This window comes from Salmo salar, chromosome ssa17, assembly GCF_905237065.1.
Source record: "Salmo salar chromosome ssa17, Ssal_v3.1, whole genome shotgun sequence".
Lineage (NCBI taxonomy): Eukaryota > Metazoa > Chordata > Actinopteri > Salmoniformes > Salmonidae > Salmo > Salmo salar.
In genome coordinates, this window is record NC_059458.1 from 62,667,513 (window position 1) to 62,688,854 (window position 21,342).

A 21,342-nucleotide genomic window follows, 5' to 3' on the forward strand; every position below is an offset into this window, starting at 1 on the left:
GTCAAACATTGTCCACCAAGCACATAATTAATGGGACTTTTTACATCTATGTAATTGGAAGGGAAGGGCCTAAAACGACATAATGGAAATGTTTTTCATTAAGTTTTAAAATTAGATAACTTTTTAATGACAAACGAGTGCTGCTACTTTGCTAGCATCATTCTGTGTTTGCTCCATACCAGGCCGTTATGCACTGACTTTCCAAATAGACGGTTAAGGGATGAGAGGTGTGTGTGTGCGGGCAATGGATCGTGGTACATGCATCTAGGCCGCTGTGGCCTCTGGTCATATCATGAAGCAGGTCTTTGCAGGCCTCCAGTGGCGTGCACTCAGCCTGGTTCAATAGCACTACAGCCTCCATGGCCAACACCTCACTGGTCTAGTCTAATGCCCCCTTTACTACTTCACCCAATACCATGCTTACGTACATGAAGTCCAGGTATGTCATGAGTGTACCGTGTCATAAAGCATTTATGAAATCAAGTGAGACCCAGTCCCGGCGGCTGCGACGCTTTGCCTCGGTGGAGAAGTTACATAATGGAGATTAATGCGATCCACTTAAACTCTGGGTTTCTCTTTGTGATTCTAAACTGGATGGAAGGCTTTTTCTATTTTTGGCCCTCTGTGTTCTTGAGATGATGAAATGTACCCCCCCCCAACTCTGGTGGGAGGCCTTGTTCAGACATGCTAATGGCCCCGGGGACAAACCACTCCTCTGCTCATGATGCCGCTGCGTTGTCGGAAGATTATGGCGCTCTCCCTTCACCTTGTAGCCATTCCAAATGCACCTCTCCTCAAATCCACTAAGTGTGGCTCGACACCTTTGCGCTGTTTACGTTGTTAGCCATGCTAGCCACCAGCCATAATAAGAAGTTAGGTAGCAGCTTGTCAGACAGCAGGCCCACCCCCTCTGTTTGCACCCTTCTCTGCTTAGGTTGCTCCTCCCGTAAGGAGTAGATGAGTAGAACTAGGGCTCGCCGATATTGTTTTTGACAGTATGTTATGTTTTTGAATAATTATAGCTCTACATTTGCTTTGAGTAGTGAGTGACCCTACAGTGGCAACAAATACATTCTAAGTGATTTCAATGAATCATTCTGTTTTCTACTGTTCAATTCAACTTCAACCTAAAAAACATTTTCCCTCTGCATTTCCTGCACTCATTTGAGAATGTCCACACTGCCACGTAGGGCTGCACGATATAGGCAAAAAAAACTAGGGCTTATTTTTAACCAAATGTTGCAATTGCGATTTGACTTATGATTTAGATCAAAACAATTGATAAACTGTTGGAATCATGGAAATATAATATTTATTCTAATTCTATAGTTAGAATATAAATAATAGTGGGCATTTTGAAGTGTTTGACATGACAACGTATGAAAATTCCAGGGCGGAGTTGACACGGTAGGAACCAAAGTGATGGTCTGTGTTTCCTAAGGGACCCTATAATCTTTGGCTACATTAAATGTTTCTTCATGTAGTCAACATTCACACTTTGCCTATACCTCTGATTTATATGATACTGTTGCACAAACATGCTGATTTAGGCCTGCACTGGTATCCGGCTGTATTAACTAGCTACGTTTGCTCTGACTCAGTACATTTATTAGCTAGCTAACTAGTGATTAGCATTAGCGGCAAACATGATTTAGCCAAAACGTGCTAAGAGAAGACAAACTAGCTGTTTGCAGATGTAAGAAACACAAACTAATATAATTATTGAACGCTTATTAAGAAGCAAAGTAGAAACATCGTTATCAACATTGTGGCATTGACCATGCAGACTGGATTAAGGGTGTGTTTGTAAAATTCACTCGAGTGCTAGAGAGCGCTCCGGGTGTTCGAAAATTGTCAGATTTTTCCATTTGTAAATTCAGATTGTTTTCGTACTCGGAGCGTTCTGACCTCACAACGGCAGTCAAGCTCCCAAGCTAACTGGCTAAAATGAACTAGCTTGCTATTCCAGACATAAATGAGAGAACACCTCACTCACCCTTTTACTTGCCCTAGCAGAGCTGGTTAAGCTGTTTTCATGTTATCCAGTGTTGGTGACTGTAACTGTGCTGCTGGCAACTATTTAATATTTTTGCCGGTGTTTACTGACACCGGCCATATTCAACAGGTGTTGAGCGTTCGTAAATTCATCAGTTATTCTGCGCTTTGGCACACTCAGACGAGTGCTCTGAAATCGGAGTAGATGGGGCGTGTTCGTAAATTCACTCTGGCTATGTGTCTCGTGGTCAAGCAACAACAAAGCCCTCCTTGAGTGACAGTGGGCTGTGCTAGGTCTGTGTGGAAAGTGGCATGGAGAGAGTGGCGAGGGATGACTCAAGTAGCATGTAAACTCTAAAAATGGACGTTACACACGGCATGTCACATTTAACAAACCAAACATTCAAATACCCTTACAGAAGGTAAAGTACAAACCGGTCCATGCAGCAGTAATGGTATATTGTAAAATACGCTATACAGCCCAGCCTTAAGTAGAACCAGCCTAGCCCTAGTAACATGAACCATGTCTGGGTATGAGGTGGAGGGACCTGGAGCAGGGCTTGGCTGAGGTGGTCAGAGCCCTATCCCTTTTAACACTCCAAGTCATAAGGGCTGAATGTGCAGGATTCATTCAGCAGTTATGACCTCTCCTCCTGTTTTGTTAGCATGCTACGCTACTTAAGAGTATTATATAACGGAGGCGGCGGCTTATCCCATGGGAACCCTGCGCGTCTCACAGCCGACTGCAGCTTTCAGCCTTCGTTTGCTGGGCTTGATGGATACGCAGTCTGCGGCTTTGGAGCGGGACGTCACTACGCCAGCTCCCAAGATCCCTTATTGACAGACACACAAACCCCTGCCTGCAGCACCACAGTGTTGCACACCACTGCATTTACCATCAGTCATATGACCGACATCAAACCACCTGGCCAAGCCTTTTTAACATGCAAATGTTTCTACCTCCTGGCTGTATCTGATCAGTGATACCACATTTTTTTTGTCGATGAGCAGTTACACTGACAATTAGTTTGCAGCAGAGTTGCAGCACGAGGGTAATGCCCAAGCTATTCGATGGAACTCCACATAAGGAATGAATTCATGAGCATTTGTTCTTGAATTTACCACAATAATGGCTAGAGCAGCTCTCCATGTTCAGTAAGGTACAGTGTTGTGCAACTCTGTATGTTTTAATGGGATTTTCACCTCCCGTCGCATGGTCTCCTCTCGAAAGGTACCTTCTTAGTCATGGGGTTAAACCCGTTAAGGAGCCACCACTGTTCCCCCGCGGCTGGCTCCACCTTCAGATCCCCTCTCTGTCTCCCAGACAGTAGCTCCACACCGGCCAGGTGACTGGGCTGCCTCTACAGCCCCCCCACTCCCTCCATAGCTGCCTTAAGGGCTGTCTCTGGTGCCCCCCACTCAGTTTCCCTGCTCAATGTCTTGGGTAATTTTAGTTTTGGCTTGTCAACAGGTTTTCCCTCAGCTGAATTTAGTCCTGTGTTATCACGTCCTCAGAGGTCCAGGTGACTTTCCTCAGGATTCACATGTTTGTTCCATGGTCGATTTTTTTAATTTAATTTATTTTAATTTAATTTTAGTTTTTTTGTTGGGGGGGGGATATTTTCCATTTTGGCTTTACCAGACCATATGCAGGCCTAGCTTTGAGAGAGGGGGAGGGAGTGTGGTGGGGACTTAATCAGTCAGTTTTCTGGTCTACTGGCTTTTCTCTATTTTCTCAGGGTCCCGGTAGAAGGTGCAATATTCTCTTGAAAAAGCAGCTTGGAATGTGTGCCAGTTCCTCCACCAGGCTGCTGTTTTGTAGTCCTACTTAGGATCTATTAGTCTCCCTGCCTTTTTATAGAACCAGTACAGGCTACTCCTTAAATGTCCCTGCTCTCTAGTAAGCGATGGGCCCTATTGTAGCAGTTGCAATAAACATTTATACAGGCCAATTACTGCAAGGCTAGTAATGTTGATAATGCCTTGACTAATAGAGTTCCCCTGCCTTGCTGGTGCATTTGTAAAACATGCATCTGTGGCGTTGTGGACATCTCTCACCTTTTGTACCACAGTCCACCCATTCCACAGGCTGAATGCGCAGCAGCCCAGCAGAATAAAGGACTAATTGAGATCCATTATGACAGCAGTGCATTGTGTATTACACTGTAATGGCATCACATGGACTGGACTAAAGGGCAATGCGTTACTCAACACTGCAGCCATGGTGCCATCTCCCCCCAAGACCAGCCTGAACCCATTGATTCACTTCTGTATTTGGAAAATCTCTGTTTCATTGGACCATTCATTTGTGCAGTGAGTCAGGGATTTGACTCATAGAGCCACACCCATCCCCCTTTCAAATGGGGCTTGTTTATTCCATGCAGCCAGACATCATGGTGACCCAAGGTGTCGTTGATGAAAGGGATGGACAACTCAATGCAAAGGCCTGTAGATTAGCTAGACGTATTTTTGTCACAACCATTAACTCTTACTGCACAATGTGAAAGTAAAACCAAACTAGATGGACTGTGGTGAGCTGCAGCTGTGCTGCAGGAGTGTTTTTTTGGGCAGCCAGGAGTCAATTTCAGAACTTCTGAGTCGTCTTAATTCCTTCCCACGATTGAAACGCAGCATGCAGACAAGCGGCGCTCTGTCAGTGAATTTGTGCAGGAATTTTTGCCCAGGTCCTCTAGCTGACAGATCTACGTCCCATCGTCCCTTGTTCTCCTCCGCTGGCGCCAGGCCAGAATTTCTTGCTGGAGTTAACTGCTCCCTGTCCATCCAGCCTAACACACTGTCAGACAGTTGGAATCTTCTTTTGTCCTTTTAATTAGTCACGCTTCAGCTCGCTAATCTCATCAACAATGACAGGTAGTGTTAACCAGAGCTGATTTTAACTAATGTTGATCTATTTCTGAATAAAATCAAATTATTCCTGTACCTTATGATATTCGATCTTTGTCAATCTTGTTTATTTTTGAATGCTGCTTGACTTTCCTTGACCTTTTCATGAATGGAAAAATAAATTTAACTTCATGAATGGATAGAAAAAGAAAGTCCAGCCTTTTTTGCAAGAGCTGACCAATGAGGGATGATGGTGCATCATACGAGGAACCCAAAACCTATAGGATCAGCTGAAGTGTTTGTTGGCTTCCACCCCAGAGCACGTATGCTCATTGTTTATGTAGTTGAGCACAATCAACTCACAGCTGAGTAGTCACACACCTTTACCAGTCGCTCCAAATTTCAGCCGTCTCGCGTTCCAGTCGAGTGTCGGCAAGACAATACACGCCCGTTCCTGCAACAGCCTGTATAGTGCCGGCCTATACCTTAGACATACTAACCCACATGGAAAACTTACTGTTTGCTCTGTCCCAGAGCAGTGATAACATTGAAATAAGCAATTTGTCAGAGGCCTCTAGTCAATGGAAAAGAGTGCTAGCTTTGCTCCCACTCACTTTGCACAACCACAAGTGGATTATTTGCTTCAACTACATGCCTTGAATGGCTTGAATTTTGACATCTCACCATACAAAGTATGTCAAATGTCCATAGCTCGCTTACAACACTGTAAACCGTAGGGAAATTTAGACTGTTGTGTAACATTCCAGGTCAGATTTCTGCTGTGTAAAGGCTTTCAGCCGCATTTTGACTTTTCATCCATTGTTAGTTTCAAATTTAACTCTGGACTGTAGTTCCCCTTTGAGTGTGAGCATTCAACGCATTCACTTAAGGCCATGTGTGCCAAGCATGTGTATGTGGTGTGTCCAGTTTCAGCTAATTTCAGGGTTCCATTTTCATGTCTTTGAATCATTTCTGTAATATTGTGTTAGTTCCCTGGGGTTGAATGCCAGACAGGCAGCATTATTCCCTGACAGTTTCTGCCTTCTACTGCTCTTTGTAGCCTAGATAATCTCCAGTGTTTATAGGGACGGCCTCTCTTTTAAGTAGCCGTTAATCCACCGAGGCCAGACTAACAGTGGTCACCGTTACACTCCGCCCCCACCAGGCGTGGACATCGAGGCGGCCAGGAAGGAGGAGGAGCGGATCATGCTGAGGGACGCCCGGCAGTGGCTCAACAGCGGAACCATCAACGACGTCCGACACGCCAAGTCCGGGGGGACCGCACTCCACGTCGCCGCCGCCAAGGGATACGCTGAGGTTTTAAAGTAAGTCCAGATGCCTTACCTCGCCTTTACCTCTAACAAGCTGTAGCCCATCTTTGGATTCCTTTTTATTCTAGACTTATCGCCTTTATTAACGCGGATTTAAAAGATATTTCCACTTACATGTTGTCGTTAGGTATTTGTTGTTCTTAGGTGGATGCTGCTTATAGTCATGTCCCTTGTGGGATTTTACTTCTTCAATGGTTATCAAGAGCCCATCTCCAGCTCTGGCCTGTCAGTACAGACAGACTGCCTAAGGGAGGGACTGCAGCACCCTGTCCATCTGCTCCTGGGAATGCAGCCAACAAAGTCTCCCACACACACTCCACTGCCATAGTTGGCTAACACTAACATCTACCATGTTGAGTACCAGATACTCAGAGGTCACTCGGAGGTCATTTTTCCTGTCATGCAAGACATTTATTCACTGAAATATGGGTCTTAAACCTTTGCACAAATGTATTTGCGCTTATGCAAATAGTTGATAGAATACCTTTTCGTTTATTTGTCTTTGGGTTCTGTTTTTGCGTAACTAATACGAAATACAGCCATAATGCTGCCGCAGTAGCAAAAGCCTGGACACTGGCAACGACTGATAAGATTAGGTTTCAGCACCAAATCCAAGAAAACAAGATTAGCTAAATCTCAAATACTATTTTTGTTTCCCCCCCCTCTGCGCCCCCCAGGCTTTTAATCCAAGCAGGGTATGATGTAAATATTAAAGACTTTGACGGCTGGACCCCGCTCCACGCCGCTTCACATTGGGGCAAAGAGGAGGCCTGCAAGATACTGGTTGAGAACCTGTGTGACATGGACCTTATCAATAAAGTGGTGAGTAGTACTTCTAAGGCATCTCCATCCTCTATCCATACCCTCTAAGGTTCAGTTGAATATGGACTATGTACTGTTACGTAATGTACTGCACATATGTGCTTTTCTCGTAACACTAGTTCTGAGAATTGTGTGTTTCCTCCTCAGGGTCAGACATCTTTTGATGTTGCAGATGAAGATGTCCTTGGCTACTTAGAGGAATTACAGAAGAAGCAGAATCTGGTAAGCCAGTGTGTGGCTAATGCTTACATAAGAGCTTTCATTTGAGCCTGGATGAACTGCATAACCTGTTATTATAGCTTTCAAAAGTGAAACTGCGACTCACTGGTATATGCCTTGCAGGTGTAAGCATAGCAGAAGCCCTTGATCAAATCTGACAATTATTAAAACATTTTACCACTGAAAGTTTGAAGTTATGGTGTTAGTACCCTAACTTCCGTCAATCATTTAAAAAAAACATTCTCCCATTGCAGCTCAATAGTGAAAAGAAGGATGTTAAGAAGTCTCCCTTGATAGAAACGACGACCACTGGGGACAACAATCAAAATCTAAAATCCATTAAGAGGTAAATATCCTGATTGGGGGGGAAATGGGGTGACATTAGGTAGTCACTCAGGGAAATACAGTCATATAATGGATTGTCAATCTTTTATGCATTAACCCCAGGGTAGAACGCCCACCCCATCTTTTACGCCGCTGCTACTCTGTTATCTATGCATAGTCACTTGAATGACTCTACCTACATGAACATATTACCTTAATTACCTTGACTAACCGGTGTTTCCGCACATTGACTCTGTACCGGTACCCCCTGTATATAGTCTCACTATTGCTATTTTACTGCTGCTCTCTAATTACTTGTTCCTTTTATTTCTTTTTTGTATTTTTTAAGCTGCTTTGTTGTTTAGAGGTTTGTAAGTAAGCATTTCTCTGTAAGGTCTACCTGTTGTATTCGGCGCATGTGACTAATACAATTTGATTTGAGGTCTAGGCCACGGGGAAAATCATTGTTAAAGTGCCTGTTTGAAATTCCATGCTTTCAGTACATTGAAAGTAGCTCCAAGTCATTGAGGTACCCTGAAAATATGGAGGTTTATGGGTGTTACTCTGAAATGGTGCACACATGTCTTTATAGTCTGATTATAATGAATCCATGCAGACTGAAAGTACCGAACATTCTGTGTGTTCCAGCAAAGAGACCCTCCTCCTGGAGCCCGAGAAGCCCGCCCTGCGCATCGAGACCCTGGAACCGGAGAAGGTGGACGAGGAAGAGGAGGGCAAGAAGGACCAGGAGTCCAGCTGCTCCAGCGAGGAGGAAGAGGAGGAAGACTCAGAGTCTGAGACTGAAGCCGGTACGTTCTACCTACTGTAATGGTACAATAACCTCAATGGCAGGCAGGGTGTTTCTAAACCTTGACCTGATTTCAATCTACGCCATTAGTCTAGAGTTCAAGTCTGAAGACTTTACACCCTGTCTACATTAGTCGAACTGATTTGTAAATGTTGTAATGTACTCTTTTGAATGGTGTCTTTATACACTTGTTGCAACGACATCATGAACATTGTTGGTTATGACATCCCCTATTGTCGTTATCTTTATGAAAAGTATAAACACAAAAACGACGGTCTGCATGACATAAGCAAAATATGGTCCAAAAAGCATACCTGTTCTATTTTAACGGCAACAAACCCATCTGTTTAAAAATTATTTTGGTACTACAACACATTTCTGAAGAGGGGTTTGGTGCTAGCGCTGTAGCTAGCGGGCATGCTAATCAGACCATATCTTACAAACAACAGTTGCAACGACGGTCTGCAGACACTCTACCTGAGTATTATTTAAAAAAATATGTTTTTGCCTACGACACTTGTCGCATTTTAATGGTCTACAGACAGTTAGTTAGATGAAGTATAGACCCATCTTTATGCATCAGTAACTCATACTGGCACCTCTATTCCTCCCCTCCAGACAAGAGCAAGACGCCTGTCCCTGTGAGCAACAGTAACGGCACTACTGTGGTGCCAGCGCCGACCAGCGTTACGGTGTCCTCCACCTCCCCAACCAGCCCCACTAACCAGGTGACTCTCACCTCGCCTGTCAAGAAGGTACGGCCTGGTGGATAGGTCCACTGCAGTCCTCCACTTGTCCTCGTCAGCCTCTTCTGCAGAGAGTTTATCACGCCTTTACAGCTCCCACAACTGAAGAACTCTTTCTACAGTCATATGACTGACCAAGTGGTTCCGTGTCCCAGAAGTTTGTTAGTTATAGAACCTAAAAGGAAGGTTTAACCGCTGATGCGTTAGGATGTAACCTGTCATCTGGGACACATAGCGACGCCTGAGCTCAGTTTATGAATGCAGCTTTCACGCGAGGCCCTGAGATGAGACATCTGGACACCTCACCGGTATACAGATCGATATAATTCAATGTCTATTTAGTTAACGCTTTAACACAAACCCACGCTTCACGCTTGGCTCAAGTTACACAGGGTTTACATAAAGGGGGTTACGTGGGATTTGACACCATCACATGAACAGTACAACACTTGGGTAGGTCTTGTTGTCGTCGCCTGCGTCACAGAGGCCCAGGGTGCGAGAGTTACGATTAGTTGAAGAACAGGACCTCTGGTCTTCAACAAACATGGCGGTGGTTGTACATGGGGATGGGTAGTCATTGCTCGACGTTGTTAGCGGTACACTGTTGACCCCTGGAAGGACACAGGTAAGGCCATCAGGCAGATATTTTAGCAGTGTTGATTATTACGAGACACAATGAGGATGGGAATTTATCATTCAAAAATGTCCCCACAGTTTCCCTTTGTCTGCTGCCCTCTGCAGTGCAGATGTGGCGTTGCAGCTGACTGAACGTACTCGCTGACCTCAGTCCATATACTGTGTCTTTAAGTGTAGGCCTGTTACACTCTTCAGAGGGCACTTCTTTATTCCCTCATAAGAACTGAGGCGGTGGACTTACGCCACATGATACTACAAACTACTCTTACTATAAATGTACTCTCTTTCCTTCAACACCACTGGCACTGTATCATTAAACTAGAAGAAAAATAACCTGTTAAGCTACAAACATTTACTTCACTTTGAAGTCCAATATTTTTAAATGGTCACATTTTCCCTTTAAGTTGAAGTTATGGAAATTTCTCCCATTGGATGCATCCTCCATCTGATTGCATTTTGTTAGAGGACTCGGCATTCAAGCTGAAGTCCAGACTATGAAATATACCCATCACTATCCCAGTTATCCATATTTCCTGTTATCTCTCTTGTAGAAATGCTCTTATTCCCCTCCTACTTTAATGCCTAGCACACCCACAACAATGTCCTCTGTCTAACGAGAGTGATCAAAACAATTAACAATGTCCGCTTTGAGACTAGCATTGTCTTGTCTTTTAAAAAAGCCTCTCGTGTCCTGCGAGAGCTGTCACTCACACAACCAATAGAAACGATTGACCCACTTGTCAGTAAACATTGTGTGGTGTGTTCAGGCCTTAAAATATGTCTTTGTCTCTCTGTGCAAGGTACTGTCCATCTTTGCTGCTGCTTCTGTCTCTACTCTGTTTCTGTTTCTCTTTCTCTCTGTCCGCCCCTCTCTCATCATGGCTCTTGGTTGGCTTTAGTCTGATTATATTACTGCCCTCATGCCTGTGGCGGAGCCAAGCTGTCCTGCATTGTGGCGTCAAGGCTTGCGCAAAACTGGCATTTCTCTTGTGCCCAAAAAACCCATGGTGAGGCATTGGTGTGTTCCAGAGTTATTAGTTACCATGCCCTTGTTGCCTTCGCACCAAACAACAACTTGCCTAATCACCTGACCCCTATAGCCCATCCAGTCAACATTCTTGCTAACCCCCCTAGTGACAGTCCCTTCCCTGCCAAAACATTTATTTACTGCATGCGTCTTCAAACACAGTCCTATAATGCGTTCTCTGTGGCTCATGTGCTCTAAATATTGTCCGTTTGATGTCTCTCTAGCCATTATGTGTGCAGTTTAACAGTGTGCCCAAGGCTTGTGTGAGGACTTAACATAGCCCTCTAAACCCTAACAGGTTGCATTGACCCAGTCCCATCCATCCATGCACTAACTGGAGTTTCAGTAAACAGTGTTTAGTCTCTTTAGTGTCTGATTCTAGGCCTGCCACTGCTGCTAAGAGTAAGGAGTTTGTACTCTGTCCCTCAGTCAAAAGTCTAATACCGGAGTTTATTCCTTTTACCTTTATTTTAGCAGGGAGTCCCATTGAGTCCAAGGTCTCTTTTTCAAGGGAGCCGTCGACCTAGACGTGGTTATATTATTTCTAGGGGAACAAGTCACTTGTGGTGTCTCAAGCATGTCTCCAGACCTTTGGTTCCCCCTCGAACATGCACCTCTACTCAAAACATCCCCTGCATTTTGTTGTCAATCCATGACACGTTCTCAAGTGCTGCCAGAGATCAGACAGTAGATTCATTCCATACCAAAACTCCTTTGCTTTTTGACCTCTTGTTTAACCTCTGTGGACTGCTCTGTGTTCTTCACCCAAGAAAACTAAACCCCGGACTGCTGCCTTCGTCTGCTTTCTGAATAAACCTCCTTTATTAACGTGTCTAAGCTAACGGCTAACCACTAACCCCTCTCCCCTCGCTCTCCCCCAGGTGGCCCAGCAGGTGTCCCCTGCTGGTAAGGTCTCTCCTAAAGAGGTCTCCCCTAAAGATAAACAGGAGGATGATAAGACTAAGAAATCGGACGAGTCCCCGGCATCGTGGCGCCTGGGCCTGAGGAAGACCGGCAGCTACGGGGCGCTGGCAGAGATCACGGCCACTAAGGAGGCCCAGAAGGAGAAGGACACGGCCGGGGTGATGCGCTCGGCCTCCAGCCCCCGCCTCTCCTCCTCCCTGGACAACAAGGACAAAGAGAAGGTCAGTAGCTAACTAACACCACACTGTCTGACCCCAGGCCTCAGTGCCTGTCTGACCCTATAGGACTTTGCAACTCTGCCTAGAAGGCCAGCATCCCGGAGTCGCCTCTCCACTGTTGAGATTGGTGCTTTGCGTGTACTATTTAATGAAGCTGCCAGTTGAGGACTTGTGAGGCGTCTGTATCTCAAACTAGACACTCTAATGTACTTGTCCTCTTGCTCAGTTGTGCACCGGGGCCTCCCACTCTTTCTATTCTGGTTAAATCCAGTTTGTGCTGTTCTGTGGGAGTAGTACACAGGGAGTAGTACACAGCGTTGTACCAGATCTTCAGTTTCTTGGCAATTTCTTGCATGGAATAGCCTTCATTTCTCAGAACAAGAATGGACTGACGAGTTTCAGAAGAAAGTACTTTGTTTCTGGCCATTTTGAGCCTGTAATCAAACCCACAATTGCTGATGCTCCAGATATTCAACTAGTCTAAAGGCCAGTTTTATTGCTGCTTTAATCAGATCAACAGTTTTCAGCTGTGGTTACATAATTACAAAAGGATTTTCTAATGATCAATTAGTCTTTTTTTTTAAATGAAACTTGGATTGGGTAACACAACGTGCCATTGGAACACAGGAGTCACGGTTGCTGATAATGGGCCTCTGTACGCCTATGTAGATATTCCATAAAAAATCTGTTTCCAGCTACAATAGTCATTTACAACATAAACAATGTCTTCACTTTATTTTTGATCAATATGTTATTTTAATGGTCAAAAAATGTGCTTGTCTTTCAAAAACAAGGACATTTCTAAGTGACCTCAAACTTTTAAACGGTATTGTGTGTATTTTATATGCTTTTATGTCCAGCTGCTTGGACATATAGCACCATTTGAAACGGATGTCATCATTCATATGAAGTTGATGGTTCACCATTCCATACTGTTTTGATAAGTTGCATTGCTAGATTGAAGTTGAAATCCACCGTCGATTGAGACAGGTTTGTTGGCTGGGGGACAATGTATGAAGAATGTTAGTAGATGTAGCATGTGTTTGTTTAGGTGCTCAAGCAAATGGCTCCAATGTTTCATGTGCAGGAAAAAGACAAAGGAACCAGACTTGCCTACGTTGCCCCCACCATCCCCAGGAGGCTGGCCAGCACATCAGACATTGACGAGAAGGAGAACAGGTGAAGTGCCAGCGTGGTCCCTCTGAAGGGAAAAGTGCATTGACAGGAGCACCACCTGCTGTTCACTGCTGTGTTACAGGCCCAAAGCAGCACTGCATGTTGTCTTTATGTAACCGCTCTGCTGCATCCGAGTACTTCAGTTTACAATGAAAAATCTATAGATTTAAAAAGTGGCCTCATACATATTTCTATGAAGTGCTGAAAATAGTTAGAGAAATTATATTCTCAATGTTCACATTTGGCCAGCATCAATCATATTGGCAATATCTAGAATATAATGTTACAAATATCAGTCATTGATACTTTGTTAGTCATTACTGATTTTACATTTTAGGCACATTTTAGGATTTATCCAGTATTGACTTGTAGCACAAGGCTGCGGGTCCTTGCCAGTATATTGTGGAGCCCTGGGTGCTATTGTAGTGTGTGGTTCCAATCCCAGGGACTCTGCTGCTAGTCTGGTACGTAGCGGCTCCTACACCAGGAGACGCTGGGACGATGAGCTGAAGAACAGTGAAGGAAGTGCTTCCACCACCCGAACAACACCCAGCTATCAGCGCAGGTTAGCCACGCTTCACTATATGCTACCCCTCATTCCTCAACCTGACCGCCTCACTACACCAGATCAGTGCACCATCTTCCATTCATTCAGTACTAGTTCTGGACTTACTAACAAGGTCGTGGAGATTTCCAGTTCCACTTTAGTTGACTCTTAGTAGTTTTGTTCATTCCTCATGTCGATTTGATTTCGTACTGTCATTTGACAAAAGTGCACGTACATGCTTAACATGCAAACATCTACTGAGAAAATTCATGCAAGTCAGTCCAACGCCTCTGTCAAGCGCCACAGTCTCCTGCATGACTGTACTAGTCCTGTCGGGTTTCTGTGCCTTTAGTTTCTCTATACTACACACCAGGTTCTACATTACAATCTGCCAAGGTTCCAAAACTACATTACCCAGAATCCATCACTACGGCTCAAGAAACCGAGACATGGACCAAGCGTATCAGAGATTAGTTTTTATACATGTTATATGTATGTTATGTAAATGTGTGTGGTGTGCGCCCCCTTGCTAACATGCCTATCTCCCCCCCCACCCTCACACACTGCCAGCACGTCCCACACGCTAACGCTAGGGCGGAGCGGCAGCACGCGGGACGTGCCAGCCAAGTCCTCGTCTGCCTCCAGCTTGGACCCTATCACCTGTAACACTAAACCCTGGCAGTCACCCGCCTCCCACTACCAGTCTTACAGCATTTACCGCAGGTATACCACCAGCCCCCACTGAACAACAACCTCTGTCCACCTCCACTGTCTGTCAGTCACCTGTCTGTCGGTCTCGGCTGCATAAGTGTTGTGTAGTTTCATGCGTCTTTGACTGGTGTTCTCTTGACCCTCCCATCAACTGAAGAGAGAGAAACCCCATTTTGGAATACTGGGTAACGGCTAATGGGAGAGGAATTCATCTTCAAAGGCCACAGTGTTGACTGTTTTTGATCGCCTAGTTTTCATAACGTGTCATTCCTTGTATGGGTAATGGGTCCTCTCCTGTCCAGCTGATCTTTCACTCTCCTTCCCTCTTTCCTGTTCTCTCATTTCTTATCTGACTGTTGTTCCACTGGTATCCACAGTGGTTCCTTTGGCAGGAGGCACGAAGACCTGGGTTCGACCACCTCTTCCTCCACTAGCACCACCACCACCTCGTCTGTTACCTCGCCCACCGGCCACCGTGACCGCAGTCTGCTCTCCAGCCTGGGTTCCTCCACCCGCACCGGATCCTCCAGCCTCACCAGCAGGTACACACACACACACACACACACTCAGGGATTTCCCCAAAGAATGTAAGAGGGGCACTGCACCACTATGTAAAATAAGTACATTTTATTTTATTATCATAAGGCCGTCTTTTAAAATCTAGATGTTTCAGGTGTTAAAAAATCCTAGGAGAACCCTAAAAATGTTAGTCATATTTTGAAGTCCTGTGTACAATTGTGTGGATCAGGTACTGGGCAGAGGAGAGTGCGGAGAGGGAAAAGGAGCGGGAGAAGGAGTCTGCTGCAGTCATCCCTACGATTAACACTGGTTCTACCACCACCACCACGTCCACTACTGGCACTATCATTGGCTCTGACGGCAGGGAGAGACGCAGGTCCGACATGCGCACGTACGCGCACCCCCCGTCTACACACACGCACACACTCTGAAATGCAAACATGGAAACACACATGGGTGCCCACACGTGCACCCACAGGGGAAAAACACGGATGTCACTGATACACACCTTGTCTATTATTTTACACAAAGCTCATGTTTCTTCTCTTGTTTATACAACTAGAAACAATGTAATAACTGCCGTCTCTCAGAAAGCGGAATATCTTGAAGCTAGCAAGATCCTGTGCTGTTTGAGATTGCATTGCCTCTATTTGAGAATTGGGTGTGATCTCCTACAGTGTGTACACACTGGAGGAGGAGCGGGAGTCTGTTAAAATGAATGGGGTTAAGAGCATGTCTTCCTGTGAAGTCACTGCTGCTGAAATAAGCCACCTGTTGTGGGAAGGTTCTAGAACCCTGACTGCTTCAGAAAGTTCTCCTTATAAGGAAGATGGGTTTCTCAAGGCCTAGCCAAGGCTCACAAGTGATTGAGTTTATATTTTTGTATGGGATGAAGGAACACATTCCCTCTTCAAAGAAAACATTACAATTATCTGTCTCAATATTTGCAATATTTTGAGACTAATGCTAAATAAAAGGTGAACGGAGATTAAATATCTCCATAGCTTGATAGTACAATAAAAATATGGTTGATTAAATGGTGAGCAGAAAAAACACTTGGATGTTAGATTTGGCATTTTAGATTGTTGTTGACAACTGTTCAAGTAAAGAGCCTAATCTCATAACTACCATGTCGATCATCTTCATCCTTTAGCTTGTTTTTGTTCAAGGTCGTACCTCACGCTTGTTCTTGTTTGTGTTGCAGATCGTACCTCACGCCTGTCCGGGATGAAGAGTCGGAGTCCCAGAGGAAAGCCCGCTCCAGACAGGCTAGACAGTCCAGACGGTCTACCCAGGTTAGTAAAGACGTCTGTCCTAACTCTGCTTCTGAACTGGGCCTTAATGGCCAACGAGATACTTGTTGATAAAAACAGTTTCAACTGAGTCACTTCTTATTGGACTTTGTAGTGGTTGGTTAGTCCATTTCTCTACTGTGAGTCATTTAAAAAAAGTTATGTATGTGTTATCAAGTATTCTGTCTTAATGTGGCTTGGGGTAATATCGCTGAACTGATTGTTGTTAAAAAAAAATCAAGTTGCCAGTTTTTGTGGAAACATAAACATTGTGTAAATTGGCAAACATTCCTAAGCGTGTCGAGTTTTAATGAGATTGTTTACAAGCCGTAGGAAACTGGGCTGGTCCTTTTACACGCCGTCACTAATACTATCTGAAATAACTAAATATGGTTCAGCTTAAAATACCTTGTTAAATTGTTCACTTTTTATAACCAAAATCATGTTCACAGTGCAATAAGTGAATGCCTGAAATTAGTTGTACATTTTCCTCTTCCAAAATGAGGATTAATGCCATTTTGTAGTTTTTTCCCCTCCATGAGGAAATAAAAATGGCCAAATAAAAAACATTGCTCCTGCAACCCTTTTCCTCAGATTCAGTAAATTCTCTCAATTTCCTCTCAGGGTGTGACTCTGACTGACCTCCAAGAGGCAGAGAAGACCATCGGCAGGAGCCGCCCCATACGGACCCGGGACGAGGAGAAGGAAGAGAAGGAGAAACAAGACAAGGAGAAGCAGGAGGAGAAGAAGGAGACTGGTGAAACCAAGGAGGATGACTACCGGTCGAGGTACCGCAGCTTCGAAGAGGTATGTGATGGCTTCCTCGTTATTTACGATGCTCTATTATCCATCTGGAAATACAACATATGAGTTTACTGTTGATGTGTAAACTGACAATCGCTTTTGAGATTTTTTTGTTGTTGCAGTTTTCCTCAAGCCCAGGTTGTTTGATCTGGAGACTGTAACCACTCTGGATTTCCTGTTCTTTCTCCTCTCTCAAGACTTACCAGCGTTACCGTCCCTCCGCCACCTCGACCACCACCCTGAGCACGGCCTCCACCCCGTCCTCCACTTCCTCCAGCTCCCTCAACAGGCCCAACAGCCTGACCGGCATCACCTCCAGCTCCCTCAACAGGCCCAACAGCCTGACCGGCATCACCTCCTCTTACAGCCGCTCCTCCAGGGACACTGAGAAAGGTCAGCCATGAAAGCAGAGTTACGGGTTCAGAGCTCTAAATACTATGGGTTGTCTTAAACCTCATAAACTCACAAAAAAGAAACGTCCTCTTGCTGTCAACTTATTTTCAGCAAACTTAACATGTAAATATTTGTATGAAGATAAGATTCAACAACTGAGCCATAAACTGAACAAGTTCCACAGACATGTGACTAACAGAAATTGAATAATGTGTCCCTAAACAAAGGGGTGGTCAAAATCAAAAGTAAGTCAGTATCTGGTGTGGCCACCAGCTGCATTTAGTACTGCTCCTCATGGACTGCACCAGATTTGCCAGTTCTTGCTGTGAGCGATTACCCCACACTTCCACCAAGGCACCAGCAAGTTCCTGGACATTTCTGGGGGGAATGGCCCTAGACCTCACCCTCCGATCCAACAGGTCCCAGACGTGCTCAATGGGATTGAGATCTGGGCTCTTCGCTGGCTATGGCAGAACACTGACATTCCTGTCTTGCAGGAAATCACACACAGAACGAGCAGTATGACTGGTGGCATTGTCATGCTGGAGGGTCATGTCAGGACTAGCCTGCAGGAAGGGTACCACATGAGGGAGGAGGATATCTTCCCTGTAACGCACAGCATTGAGATTGCCTCCAATGACAACAAGCTCAGTCCGATGATGCTGTGACACACCGCCCCAGACCATGACGGACCCTCCACCTCCAAATCGATCCCGCTCCAGAGTACAGGCCTCAGTGTAACGCTCATTCCTTCAATGATAAACGTGAATCCGACCATTACCCCTGCTGAGACAAAACCGCGACTCGTCAGTGAAGAGCACTTTTTGCCAGTCCTGTCTGGTCCAGCGATGGTGGGTTTGTGCCCATAGGTGATGTCTGGTGAGGACCTGCCTTACAACAGGCCTACAAGCCCTCAGCCCAGCCTCTCTTAGCTTATTGCGGACTGTCTGAGAACTGATGGAGGGATTGTACGTTCCTGGTATAATTTGCGCAGTTGTTGCCATCCTGTACCTGTCCCGCGGGTGTGTTGTTCGGATGTACTGATCCTGTGCAGGTGTAACACATGGTCTTCCACTGCGAGGACAATCAGCTGTCCGTCCTGTCTCCCTGTAGTGCTGTCTTAGGCATCTCACAGTACGGACATTGCAATTTATTGCCCTGGCCACATCTGCAGTCCTCATGCCTCCTTGCAGCATGCCTAAGGCACTTTCACACAGATCAGCAGGGACCCTGGGCATCTTTCTTTTGGTGCTTTTCAGAGTCAGTAGAAAGGCCTCTTCAGTGTCCTAAGTTTTCAAAACTGTGATCTTAATTGCCTACCATCTGTAAGCTGTTAGTGTCTTAAGGACCGTTCCACAGGTGCATGTTCATTAATTGTTTATGGTTCATTAAACCCTTTACATTGAAGATCTGTGAAGTTATTTGGATATTTACGAATTCTTTGAAAGACAGGCTCCTGAAAAAGGGACGTTTCTTTTTTTGCTGAGTTTGTTGCTGCCATTTGGTGTATCAGTATGATAAATCTATGTACTCATTTACATTTACGTCATTTAGCATTTAGAAGGATTACTTCACCAAACTGTAAGCATACTGGACACACTTTCAGGAGTGCATTGATTGTGGCTGAGTAGACCCACATGCACGCACAAATATTATACTGAGATACTCCTGCTTTCAACAGCAGACCTATTCATTGAAAAATAGAAGCTTGAGTTCTACTGATGTAGAATGTATTCCCATCTTGAGGTATGGCTGGAGTATGTATCATTATTAGATATACAGTGCCTTCAGAAACTTATTCTACATTTTGTTACAGCCCGAATTCAAAATGGATTAAATAGATTCTCACCCATCTACACACAGTATCCCATAACGACAGTGAAAACATGTTTTTAGGAAAAATGTGTGAAGATGAAATACAGATCTAATTTATACTGAACAAAAATGTAAACGCAACAATTAGAATGATTTTACTGAGTTACAGTTCATATAAGGAAATCAGTCAAATGAAATAAATTCATTAGCCCCTAATCTATGGATTTCACATGACTGTGCAGCGGCGCAGCCATGCGAGGGCATAGGCCCACCCACTGGGGAGCCAGGCCCAGCCAATCAGAATTTGTTTTTCCCCACACAAGGGCTTTATTATAGACAGACAAATACTCCTGTTTAATCAGCTATCCAGGTGGCTGGTCTCAGACGATCCTGCAGGTGAAGAAACCGGATGTGGAGGTTCTGGGCTGGTGTGGTTGCACATGGTCTGCGCTTGTGAGGCCGGTTGGACATACTGCCAAATTCTCTAAAATTACGGAGGTGGCTTATGGTAGAGAGATTAAAATGTATTTCACTGGTAACAGCTCTGCTGGAAATTCCTACAGTCAGCATGCCAATTGCACACTCCTTCAAAACTTAAGAAATCTGTGGCATTGTGTTGCGTGACAAAACACATTTGTCTTTTTATTGTCCCTAGCACAAGGTGCACCTGTGTGATTATCATGCTGTTTAATCAGCTTCTTGATATGCCACACCTGTCAGGTGGTTGGATTATATTGGAAAAGGAGAAATGTTCACTAACAGATGTGTTACCATTTTAGAGAACCTTTGTGTGCATATGGAAATTTCTGGTCTTTTATTTCAGCTCATGAAACATGGGACCAACACGTTACATGTTGCGTTTAGATTTCTGTTCAGTGTGTGTATGTAAGTATTCACACCCCTTTGCTATGATGCTCCAAATTGTGCTCATGTGCATCCAATTTCCTTTGATCATCCTTGATGTCACTACAACTTGGAGTCCACCTGTGGCTAATTCAATTGTTTGGACATTTTTTGATTTTTTTTAAAGAAAAACACGTTTATATAAAGTCCCACAGTCCATGTCGGAGAGGAAACTATACCTTGAAGTCCAAGGAACTGTCCGTAGCGCTCCAAGATAATTGTGATGAGGCATTTATCTGGGGAAGGATATAAAACAATTTCTAGAGTTGTTAAATTTTCCAAGAGCGCAGTGGTCTCCATTGGGAAATTTAAAAAAAACAATATGGAACTCTGCCTAGAGCTGGCCGGCCGACCAAACTGAGAAACCGGGCAAGAAGGACATTGGTCAGGTAGGTGACCAAGAAGCCAATGATCACTGACAGAACTACATATTTCCTTGGCTGAGATGTTAGAACCTGCTAGAAGGACAATGGTCTCTACAGCACTTCACCAATCTGGGCTTTATGGGAGTGGCCAGACTGAAGCCACTCCTGAGAAAAAGGCCCATGGCAGCATGCAAAAATGCACGTGAAAAACTTAAGAGCATAAGCTAAAAGATTCTGTGGTAAGACAAAAATTGTAACTCTTTGGCCTGAATGCAAAGCGCTATGTCTGGAGAATCAGGTATAGCTCATCACCCGTGTAACACCACCCCTACTGTGAAGCGTGGTAGCAGCAGCATGCTACTGGGATGCTTTTCAGCAGCATGGACTGGGAGACTGGTAAGGATAGAGGGAACAATGAATGGAGACATACAAGCAAATTCTCGACGAGAACCTGCTTCAGAGTGCAAACGACCTTAGACTGGGGGACGAAGATTTACAATCCAACAGCAGAATGACCCCAAGTATACAGCCAAAGCAATGCTGAAATGGCTTCAGAACAAGAATGTCAAAGTTCTTAAGTGGCCCAGCCAAACCCCAGACTTAAACTGTGGAAAGACTTGAAGATTGCTATTAACCGCCACTCCCCATCTAACTTAACAGAGCTTGAGAAAATCTGCAAGGAAGAATGGGAGAAAATCGAAGGGGCAAAGCTGATACAGGCACCAAAGACTACTCAAAGGCGAAGGTGCTTCTGCAAAGAATTGACTCGAGTGCGAATACTTATCTAAATTAGGTTCCTGTATTACATTTTCAATAAATCTAAAAACATGTTTTCACTTTGTCATTATGGGATATTTTGTGTAGATGGGTGAAAAAATTGTCAATTTAATACATTTTGAATTCGGGCTGTGGAAAATGTGGAA

General features: G+C 44.6%; 1 protein-coding gene across 13 annotated transcripts in view; it reads left to right on the top strand.

Moving 5' to 3' along the window:
• LOC106576312 (protein phosphatase 1 regulatory subunit 12A) overlaps positions 1-21,342 on the top strand; it is a 67,956-nt gene that overhangs the window by 32,201 nt on the left and 14,413 nt on the right. For 4 of the 13 annotated variants that reach the window (XM_045699924.1, XM_014153410.2, XM_045699925.1 and 1 more), the window contains exons 4-19: positions 6,005-6,164; positions 6,848-6,992; positions 7,140-7,214; positions 7,466-7,557; positions 8,184-8,344; positions 8,962-9,098; positions 10,625-10,732; positions 11,634-11,897; positions 12,982-13,073; positions 13,516-13,635; positions 14,188-14,340; positions 14,706-14,870; positions 15,077-15,238; positions 16,052-16,142; positions 16,764-16,946; positions 17,141-17,336. In XM_045699924.1, the coding sequence (XP_045555880.1) occupies positions 6,005-6,164; positions 6,848-6,992; positions 7,140-7,214; positions 7,466-7,557; positions 8,184-8,344; positions 8,962-9,098; positions 10,625-10,732; positions 11,634-11,897; positions 12,982-13,073; positions 13,516-13,635; positions 14,188-14,340; positions 14,706-14,870; positions 15,077-15,238; positions 16,052-16,142; positions 16,764-16,946; positions 17,141-17,336 (2,304 nt within the window). The remainder of the gene's footprint in view (positions 1-6,004; positions 6,165-6,847; positions 6,993-7,139; positions 7,215-7,465; positions 7,558-8,183; positions 8,345-8,961; positions 9,099-10,624; positions 10,733-11,633; positions 11,898-12,981; positions 13,074-13,515; positions 13,636-14,187; positions 14,341-14,705; positions 14,871-15,076; positions 15,239-16,051; positions 16,143-16,763; positions 16,947-17,140; positions 17,337-21,342) is intronic. The other 9 variants (XM_014153411.2, XM_014153419.2, XM_014153417.2 and 6 more) reach the window with 7 other exon arrangements.